Genomic DNA, 11,275 nt, shown 5'->3' on the forward strand with positions numbered 1-11,275 from the left:
TTTATTAAATTGACTTTACAATTTGAGGTGTTGTCATTTTACATCCTGATAGGTCATGTTCTGGTTTTGGGGGTTTTTTTGTTCGGTTTTTTCAAGACTTTACTTTCATATTCCAGTTTCACTATTTGAAATAATCTTATACTTCTAATTATGAAGAACACTATCCAAAAATCCCTCTATGTATCTGTAAAAGTAGCCACAAAAATATGAAAGACTCACTAGATGCTTAAGTCTTCTTTCTTAGACTCAAAAAACCCCTTGAACTAGAATCCAATAAACAGCATGGAGTATTTTTGCTTTCACTATACCTTATATATCTATGCTTTAAAAAAAAAAAGTTAATCTGTAATACGTGGACTTCTTTTCTTGCAAACTTAAGATTTTACTACTCTTTTTATGCAGACAGAATGTATGCGTGGGTAAAAATACTGAGTGAATACACAGGGATTAATGTGTAACTCAAAGTATATTGTCACAAAAACCAAGAGAGCAGTGTTAAGTCTGGGTGTGGCTGTTAGCAGACTGATGTATGATATGCAAAAAAACCAGTCTAATGTTTTTATAGAGGCAGTTGAATTTAATGAAATGTGAAGTAGAAGCAGCTTACCCTCTGTTTAGCTGAGTTTAAGATTTTGCTAAAACTTTTTAAAGTTTTTTTATTTTTAAAACTACTTCAAAATACAATTTATATAGGACTTTATAAACCTAGTAATTTTTTGGAGGTTAATAACATACGTTCTTTGTTTTTCAGTTCTACTTGCACATGGATGGCAGAGGAAACTACGAGTTCAAGAAAATAACTGAAGACACAGTTGAATTTGGATCTTAAAGTCATAAACTGAACTGCTACAGAGACTGATGATTACAGGAAGTGTGTAGAATGTCAGAAAATGTATCATAAAATTACTCAGCTTGTTAAGCATTTACTATTATGTAGGATATTGCTAATTGTGTATATGTTGGTTTAATTATTGATATGTACTAAGAATGTCCTTATTCTTGTGGTTTAAAAACCTGCCTAAATTAAATTGGGCTTAAATTGGTGTAACCTGATTCATCCTGGGATGCAAACCATTTGAAATCGGCTGATTTGACTTTTGTAGACCTTCTTTCCCTTCACTGAAAAGCCCTGTTAAAATTAGGGTTGCTACCTCTCCTGTTCCTGCAAAGCAGTCTTGGATTTTTGCTCTGTTCTATGCATATGATAAGAGTGATCTTATGCAGTGCAGGACATTGTCCCATCTTCAGATCTGTGCCCTGGTAAATGAAAGAGCCTTTTCCTTGTCCAAGCCTTGTGATGTAGCCAATGTGCCCTTGCTGAAAAAGGATGAACTGAAACTAAAAGACAAAACTAATTCCTTCTGGTGGTAAAAAAAAAATTAAGCTTGTTCTTTGCTGGGTTTTGGATTCTCTTTAGCATCTGTCTGTCTGTGCAGTTCTCTCTGCTGCTCAGCAATCCCATTGTCTCCCAGTTTAGCAAGAGCTTCATCCATCCCCTACCCCAAATGCCCTTTTTCTCTTAGAAATACTATGGTAATGAATAGCTGAGAGGAGGCTAAGGGAGGAAAGGACAGACACAGAAAAGAAAGGGGGGAAAGAAAAGAGATGATATTTTTATCAAACAATCTTGTGAATGTTTTTAGCTCTGAAAAAATGAATGACTCCCACAAGAAGCAACAGAGAAAAGAGTGTGGGTCCAGTCATTCCTCTCCTTAAATCAGTGGAGATTAGAATGAGCTCAGACATGTTCATCTGTGAAATAGCAGACTGTTGTATGTCTTGGGTTCAGTCCTGTAATACAGCAGTTATTTTTTCCAAGTTACTCCTTTTCTCCCTCTTCAAAAAACCAGGTCTACTTATGATCTGAATTTGCAAGTGAGGATAATGGTACTTCCTGTTTGGTCTTCTAGGCTGTGAAGCCTGAAGCAATGCTTTAATTTCTATGTTTATTCTCTTATTTGTTATGATGTTTCTTATTTCTGATACAAATTATTTACTAATTATTCTCGCTGTTGTCTAAGGATATCTATTCCTTGCTGGTTTTCTTGTTCCAGCTGCCAAATCCCTGTGAAGAAACCAAACTCTTAAGATAGTTTACTGTGACAGTTTTTTCCTTACAAATGATTACTGTGGTTGTCATTTGACTTTGACAAACATAAATGCAGCAAGGCGTTTTTTGTGATCAGGGAATAAGAAGGTATAATTCAAACTGAATTGCTGTTTAGGCTTTAAAACAAAAATTTACAATACCTGTTGTACAGTGAAGGTCTAGTAGTTTTTTAGTAGTTCCATGTAAGATACAATGTAGGAATGCACTACATGAAGGCATGCATAAAATATGCAATACATCAGTTCTCTGTGCATCTTTTATCAAGGGTTTAGGTTAAAAAAACCACCCCAAGTTTTTATAAAATAGATACGTACTTGGATGCACTGCTGATTGTTAATTTTTACCCAGTTTGATTAGTCATTATCTTTCATGCTGAAATTGCTATCTTAATGTTTTTCCTTTTATCAGGTTTCTTGCCCCTACCTGCCACTATTCTTTCAAAGTACTCAAGTGCTGGTATAAGAATCTAGTGACCACAGTAGATTCAGAGTATAACGCATCAGTGAAAATCAAAAAAGCTTCTCTCTGAAGTATAGCATATTCAAGAGAATAAGGTACCAGAATAATTTTTTGTGCTTGTTTAACAAGAAGGCAAATAGATACCTGATTTAACTAATCTTTTTCCTCTTCATTCGGATTCTCACATCAGCCATAACGTAGCAGGTAGCAGCATGCTGTATGTGAGGTCGTAGTCTTTTTTCAGTTGTAATCATGAGAATAGGGATGCCAGATAGGTGGTTGTGTCAGGAGGTTTTTTGGTTTGGGTTTTATTTTGTGAAAGTTCTCAGCACAGATGCAACTTCTTTTGGAAGGGCTGTTTTAGTAGCCTTTTGGAGAGACAAAGGAAAAATTAGTCTCTAAAATGAGGAAGTTGCTATGATCTTTGTGATTAGGGCAGTCTTTTGCAGTGGAGTAGTAAACTTGGGATACTTTAATGTATTTTTTAGTGCTGACAAGCAAAACCACACACAGCACACTTACATAGCCCCCCAGCAGCCAATCCCAATTGTACTTTACAATTTAACTGGTTATAACAGAATTTTGTTTAATCTCTTATTTATTTTTAAAACTAACAACAAACAAGCAAACTAAAATCCATCTCCAAAAACAAGGAGGAATAGGTCTGCCTTTAGATGCCATGAAGTTCATTGAAACTGAGGATACTACTCTCTCCTTAGGACCAGAACGTAGTGTTTCTAAATATACTGGAAGGAAAGAAAAATACTCTTCTGTGCTTGATTTTAAGAAAGACTTATAAAGAAAGTATAAAAAAGAATGATGTTTTAGAATTATATTCTTAAAAGGCCTTACACTAAAGTGTTTGAGATAGACTTGATCTAATGGAAGATTGTAAAAACTCTAATGAAGATGATCCAAGTCTCAGTTCTGTTGCAGAATTGCACTGTGATACTGTATTTTAGTTGTTATTTTTCTTTAATAGCACAAGCTGGAAGTTCGTAAATGGGAATTCTGAACTATCTTAGTAAGACGAAGTACTGATGAATATTTTCAGTCTCAAACTGTTGGTGCTTTGAAGACGGTACTGGTAGTAGTCAGATGGCTGCATTTCAACAGTGGTGGGAAACATTCCTGTGTGTAAATACTGTAAAGTGTTTTGGAGGGGGAAATGGCGCTATATAAATGTAAGACATTAAGTGCCTCTGAAATAATAAATCTAAAGATAAAATTTATCTAGGCTTTTTATGTTTCTTAATGATGTGATTAGGAATTTTGTAATAGTTCAGTGAATGCATATTGAACAAATGTTGAGTTACTCAATGAGTCAATTGGCTTGTATTCTGCTTATAAAACATCTGCAGTACTGTCTGAAATCTGACCTGGAATCAGCCTGGTGATGCCATCCAGTTGTAGGCTTAACCAAGTACATGAGCTCAGTACTTGAAGGTATGTACTTAGAGCAAGTGGATTATAGGTTCATTAATCTGTTTTAAGTCTGCACTGAGATTAACTCAGTTGGTTACAGCCTGGTGCTCGTAATGCCGAGGTCATGGATTCAGTCCCCTTATGGGCCATTCATTTAAGAGCTGGACTTGAAGATCCTTGTGAGTCCCTTCCAACTCAGAATATTCTGTGATTCTGACTTCTCTGTCCTTTGTCTACTGGCCACTTCTTTTCCCTTTATTGATTTTAGAAGAGTATGGGCCTGAACAAGATTAACTTAATATCAGTACATACTGTGGTAATTCTTTTGAGTGCTCCTTAATCTTTGTACTTTGAGGAAAAGAAGATAATCACTTTCCACTTTTATTTTATTTGCGAATTTCATTTGTTTTCCTTTGTTGTGGTAAACATACCAGCTATCGGGATACTTGAAACACAATAGTATAAAAGTGCAACCAAGATATGTTTGAATTAACTGATTCAGTTAATTCAGTTAATGCAGTGTTTTCTAATACTAATTAGTACTGATTTTTCTTAACTGAGATTAGTTGTGCAACAAGTGTATTGTGTAGCATTCTTAAAGGGTAGAGCTCCCTTAGAAAGGAAATGTCTCAACCAAGGATGCAATCTTAAAAATCTAAAAGTCATTCAATTTAGCTGAAGAGCTAGATAGATAAAAAAGGAACCTCTATGTTATGGATGGCATGTTTAATATTTAAATTTATTTTTTAGATTAGTGTGAAGTCTATTACTTGTTCAACTCTAGGCTTTCAGCTGTACAGTTCTTTCCAAATGCTTGGTTTGTATTCCTCAACACTTATTTTTTTCCTTATGTAGAGAGAAGATACTAGTTCCTTGAATAGTGGAACTGAAACCATGGAGCAAAAAATTCCAACTTCTTTGCAAAGATCAATCCGCCATATTTTGAGTATGTTCAATAGCCTTGGTCCAGTATTTTTGAATGTTTACCAAAGCTCCAGGCAGCTATCCCCTCTCAGCAAAAATTAAGGATTCTTGACAAAGACTGGTAGGTGATGGTGCTTTCTGCAGGACTAGTACAACAGTGGAATAAGCTGCAAGGTGAACAGAACATCACAGTGCACCTTATCTTCCATGTCAAGTGCAAAGCATGCTTTACTGCATCATGGATTTATTTTTCTTACAAAAACAAACAAACGAAAAAACCCCCACAGCAGGAAATGTGTGCAAAAATCCAACCTACCTCTGACCCTTGTCATTTTTCTGGGAAATGTTGTCAATGTAAGCTATGTCCTAAACAGTATACATGTTGCAGGGGCGTTTCTTGCCCAAATGTGGCACAGATAGAGCAGGTTAGACACACCTGACTGGACAGCCTAAATTCAAGATGGCTTTAGCACCATTTGCAAGTGACTTGTACTATAAAAAAATTCTGGATGAATTGCCAATGCATTAGCGCTGTACTGTATGCTAGAGAAGATGATTAGTGAGAAGCAACATCATGGAATGCTTCCATGACACTTGCCACACTTTTTAATTAAATCTCATCCAGCACTGAAACCTTAAAACAACTTAAGCTCTGCAGAATAGGGAATTCAATCTTCATATTTGTTAACTCTATAAAGACACAATATCCTATGACTTAGGACAGGAGAGAAAGAACTAATTTGGTGGTTTTTCTATAGAATTAATCTCTGCACACTCAACAATCTGTCACCTAATCCTTGGTGTTCTGAAATGATCCAGAAATGTGAAAAAATAATACTTTGGCCTATTATCGAGGTAGGAGTTGAAAATCCATTATTAAAATTTAAACGTAACTGTCATAGGTGCTAAGAGATGTCCGTAGAAATGTCCAGGATAATGATCATCTGAAATCCCCTGTGAGAAATAGTAGGGGAAAAAAGGTTGTTTTGATTTTAAAAAGAGAATAAATCACAACTTTAATCTGTCAAGAACATCAACGGTATGCAAATTCAAATTTCTACTTATAAAGTTGCTGTTCAAACCAGGTATTTCTATATATAACGCATTTGCTTCTATATTAGGTGTAGATAACCAGATGGTTTGTGTCAGTCCCTTTCATGAGCATGGAAAGAGGTTTCTTGGTTTTACTAACCAGTGATATACAGCTCATCAGGAGGAGGTTTGTTGGGTTTTTTTCTCTTCACATATTGTGGTTACAGGCTCTTGCTAATGCTCTGGATGCAGTCAGGTTTTTATTATGATGCCTTAAACTTCACCTGGAAGTTTAGAGTGGCTGTGCACATTACAGATTCCTTTAATATGTTTATATCTTATGATGAAACCCATCCTGTCATGTGCATTCAAACCTAAGATGAAACTAGTTTCATTCAACTCAAACCATTCTATGATTCATCTTGAAACAGAAATATAGCCAAGTTAGGTTATTATGACAGCAACTTGTCTTTCGTATTAAAACCTTACAAAAATTTAAAGCAGTCTTTGAATTGCTGCATCATTTTCTTTCCTTGTATTCAAAAGCAGAGCCAGATGACAAGCATCTTGGAACTTCACAGACAGAAGCTGTTTCAAGGGAGTAATTTGAAAAATATGATAAATTTGGGGATTAAATAGGAATAATACTCCTAAGCATCTGGTGACATTCCACGGGGATTGACTTGGGAAACTGAAGACATTTTGCCAGTAATCCTGAAATGAAAGCAACAGTGCAAGAATAATCATCCAACTGGCATTTTAAAAAGGGAGAGAAGGGAAACTTGGACACTCCACTTATGTGAAATGTATCTTTCACAAACCAGGCTTAATAATCACAAACTCTCTTACACTGGTTAGAAACCTCCCTCTTAGTGATGTTTGACAAATCTGAACCACAAAGACTGAACACATTTACTGGTGAAAGGAGAGCTTTTGCTGAAGCACCCAGCCCCATTCTGTGCTGTGTCCACAAACCAGCATCCTTGTTCCCCACCCGTCCCTTGTCTCGGGAGACAAGTGGCATCGACACATGATACTGCACCAAAATAGAACAGAACTGGAAAAATGAGGTCAATTCTGTCTAGACAAAACTAAAACTGCTGGGATTGATTTACTTGGTTAGAAATAGGGAACTCCACCTACATGACTGAGCAAGTTTTCTGTATTAAAATAACTTCAAAGTATGGCACAAATTGAAGCTAACTTTTTAAGCTTGATTATAGAAGTTTTGGAGAATGATGCTCCAAAAAATACACTCCATGTGTGCAATTGAAGAGACATCTTCTATGTAACCAAATATACCTTTAATCTTCTTAGACTGAGTGGTTTAGTGCAAGCAGGTACTAAAAAACATTTGATTAATTTTAATTGTTGTGAATGACAAGGTAGCTAGTGTGTAGGTGCTCCCCAAAACAACCTACCCTTTATTTCTTTACTTTATTGTAGCACTCTACTGCAGGAGTTTGTTGACACAAAAGCAACAGAGCTAAACAGCTGTGTCAGAAACTTCTAACGTGACAGACTTGGTAACACACTAAAAGGTGAAGTATCTATAGAGGAACTGGTAAGCTGATGTGTTCGGGAAATTAATAGTTAAAAAGCAAGGCTTGTGTGCTGGAGGCTTCTTAAAATTTGGATCCAATCATATATTGCAACAGAACTCTGAAAAGCCGGGAACTCTTTGCCAAATTTTTTTGGAGCTTAGTAGGGAATTAAGGGCCAAGGTCAAATCTATGCATTGATATACTTTTCTTTTTTAACCCACAAATGCTAACTAGATTTGGAAAAAACGCTTTTTTAATTATTAGAAAACATTTATTTATAATAGTCTTAAGTAGAGAGTTTTGGAAAGGCTACTTGAGGTTAGTTCACAAAATTCTCTTCATGCTTAGGTTGTTGGTGTTACCTCTGTAAACTTCCTCAAAAGGCCCTGAGGTGCATCATGCTGGGGGGATAGAAGGTACTTAAGTAGATGTGTCTGAAGGACAGTGGTAGTTCCTATGCACACCACGTATTTTATTGTTTGTCCTATAGTGTAGTGACCTGCTTGAGAGACTGGGTACAGCAGAGCAGCCCCTCAACAGGGACCTGTTTTGACTTCTCGTGCCTGTCAGTGCTTTTAGAGTGGAAGGTCATTTCCCTCAAAAGATGTTTTTGGGGTTGCTTCTTCAAGACAAGCTCAGCAGAACTCAAAGCATGTACAGCCCAAAATAGCCCTGGTTACAAACACAGCTGCCTTCCAGCTATTCCTACCCGTGCCTTTCTCTTCCTTGCTGCCAGACAGATAGCATGTTATCACAGTTCCAAACATAGCTTGTACTTCAATGTAACTTACAGGGCTTCTGAATTTATGACATGCAACATTTTCCAGTGCTTCTAGAAGACTTCAGTCCCTTCTCTGAGGTTCTCAGTCCATTCGTCTAAGAGTGAAAAGGGCAGCAAGAGGAATCTGTTTTCTGTTTGAAGCATACTGAGGAAAAAAGTCTGGTAAGAAGCTTAACAGTCAGCATGAAAATCTCCTAATTCTGAGCTACTCCCAAGTTTTCTGAGACTAAAGGAGAAGTTTGTCAGGAGAAGGGAGTATGGTTTTTGTGTGGGCTTTAACACCAAAGTGCAAACAATGGTAAATAAGTACTGATGGATTGTTAACTGGGGCCTGGTTTCCAGCAGTGCTTGAAAACTGGACAACACAGGGTATGTTACAACCCAAGATTCCTGAAGAACCTGTCATAGGGAAGCATTGAATGGAAGATGAGGGGTGTTTGGGAGGAGAGAGCTGCTCCAACCCTTAATATGTTCGAACAACACAATGATGTCTTATCTGTTGCTCTTCATTACTAAAAAGAGAAGATCTAAAAAATTTCATGTGCCCTTTTCCTTCAAATTTTGGTGGAATCTGGATTCAAAGTGGGTCTCAGTGTGGTAGCCATTTAGGAATATTTAGATTGTTAATGTGCTGATTATGCCTTTTTTTGCCACTTGGGGTCAGCTTTTCTAGGCACATGAAGCATAATAACCTGACACAAATTGCAGAATTAATGCAGAGATTGCTCACAGAGTACAAGTCATGTTTGCAGGGCCACTGTTCCAATGTAAGGAACCTGCAGTATGAAGGGCAGAGGAGGAACAGATCTATGGTGTTCACAGTCCCACTACTGTAGTGACTGTGGCAGTGGTGACATACAATCTTGTGGTTGCACCCTTGGTGCTTTATGGAAGCAAGTGATCATGTTAAGAGTAAAGTGGAAAGATGAGAAATCAGACTGAGCATCATGTCTTTGGAGATGTGCATATTTGGTGTGAGTGGATGGTAAAGTATGAAGGCAGCAGAGGGAAAAATTTTTATGTTAATCAAGGATGCACTCCTTAAAAAAACCCAACAACAAACCAACTACAACAAAAAAACCCACAAATACCCACAAACAAAAAAACCACCACAAAAATCCACGAACTCCAAGAAAAAACCAAACCCACATTTCTACCTGGAATAATGAGTCCTTCTTATTAGAGTAGGTTTTAAAATCTCACTTGTCACTCTAGCTCTTTTATTACACTAGCTTTTTAACTGAGTTATGTGACTATTGAGTAACTAATTAAAAAGTACCATGTGATCTCATTGGGAAAATATTTCTCTGTTCAGAGGAAGGCGGGTTTTAATTAAACCTCTTTTGATGAAATAGTTTTGTGAATGTAACAGTGACAGTACTTTGCTACTTTAATATTTCTTGAAGTAATAACGTGGAAAATTTGAAAATAAAAATAGAAGAAAATCCATCAGGGGGAGTAAATGAGATCTGAAACTTTGAATATTCTTTGAGTTCAGATTAATAAGTTCATTGCTATTTTAAACAAGCCACTAAAAAAAGTAGGTGCAATAAGAAGGTACTCAAAGCAGTGCTAGCGAATGTTCTGGAAGTTATTGGCTTTATGACAGAGACCAAATGAAGCTGTAGAGTGTAAAACAAAAAAATGCTTCAATGATATTAGTATGTTCTTGATTGTGATTAAGGGATATAGATTTATTCAGGTGGTATATTTTGATTTAAACGAGATCCTGCCCAGTCGTCTGCAGAAATGAGTCAATGGGTTTGTCTCTGGGGAAGAACAGGTAATGGAAGTGAGAAGGGAGATGGGGAAGAGGAATGGAAACATCACCAAAGGAGCCAGGGGAAGTCAGGAGCAGAAACACCGCGAGCTTCTTACAGAAGCCAGTCACTAAAGTGTGTCACTAACAGGGCTCAATTTTTGACAAAATGTGAAATGGGCACAATCTCTGCAGTTGGACATATGAGACAGGATTTGGCTGTGAAACCCTGGAGGAAGTCCACGTGGCTGTATGTTTATAACTGGGTTTTACTGGAAGAAATCATCCTGAGGGAAATCTTCCTATGAACTTGACTAATTCAGCTACAGTTAAAGGCTGAGGAATTACAGGGAAAGATGTTCATTCTCGTCTTTTGGGGGGATGCTGAAAGAGGCTCTGTGGGCTGAATGAGAACCTGTGCCAGAAGAAGCAGAAGGATCTCACTGGTGGGAAGATTTCTCATCATATGGTGTAAGGAAGAGATTTGCAGCACATGTCATGGTCTTTACACCTTGAGCTTTTTTAATACTCCTGCTGTAGAGCACTGGAGGGCACATACCACCAAATAAGGGAAGAGCAGCCTTCTGTGGCAGTTTCTTTTTAAGGGAATGGGCGTACTGTGTCGGGGAGTGTATGCTGTGGTGAGTAACACCACACCTAAGAGTTGGGAAAGGATTTTCAGCTGGCCAGTTCCTGCTTCTGTCCTCTCTAGCAGGTTGTTCTTTTCGTGTCATTCTCAAACATGAATGCAGGACAAACATAGACTATGGAAAGCATGGTTAGTTGTATGTGGATAAATTCTGTGTAATTAGAAGATTATTCAATTGACTCTTCGATCTGGTACTGTGTATTACAAGGTTCTGAAACTGCGTGGCAGTCACTACTTTACAAAACTGAACCAAGAGGGTAATCTATCACAGCTGTTTATTCTCACAGTGCACAAACTCTTTGTCCTGAGTTGTCACATAACTAGTGATACGAGTTGAGCTTATAATCACGTTCTTCTCTCACATGCCTCTCAGCAGGAGCCTTCTCGCAGTGGAAAGCTGAGTCTGGCAGAAATAGATTAGCTAACCTGTTTGCTGCCATATCTATCATACATACATCTGTGAAGTCCTGTACCATTATTCATTTTAAGTAATGACTGTAATTTTATTGTCTGTAATGCTGTTAGGGCTGACAGAAAAGTAGCAGAACAGTATCAGCCTTTATTCACTTATGTGAAGAAGAATGCAATTTTA

At 37.3% G+C, this 11,275-nt stretch overlaps 1 protein-coding gene across 2 annotated transcripts in view; it reads left to right on the plus strand.

Annotated features, from left to right (window-relative positions):
* The window catches only part of ABCD3 (ATP binding cassette subfamily D member 3), a 28,722-nt gene extending 24,921 nt beyond the window's left edge, over positions 1 to 3,801 (plus strand). For both annotated transcript variants that reach the window (XM_027712088.2, XM_039383304.1), the window contains one exon: positions 752 to 3,801. In XM_027712088.2, coding sequence (XP_027567889.1) covers positions 752 to 829 — 78 coding nt within the window. In that variant the 3' untranslated portion in view covers positions 830 to 3,801. The remainder of the gene's footprint in view (positions 1 to 751) is intronic.
* Positions 3,802 to 11,275: the final 7,474 nt, after the last annotated feature.

Source organism: Pipra filicauda, unplaced genomic scaffold (genome assembly GCF_003945595.2).
Source record: "Pipra filicauda isolate LSUMZ 115617 unplaced genomic scaffold, ASM394559v2 scaffold112_size3218982_pilon, whole genome shotgun sequence".
Lineage (NCBI taxonomy): Eukaryota > Metazoa > Chordata > Aves > Passeriformes > Pipridae > Pipra > Pipra filicauda.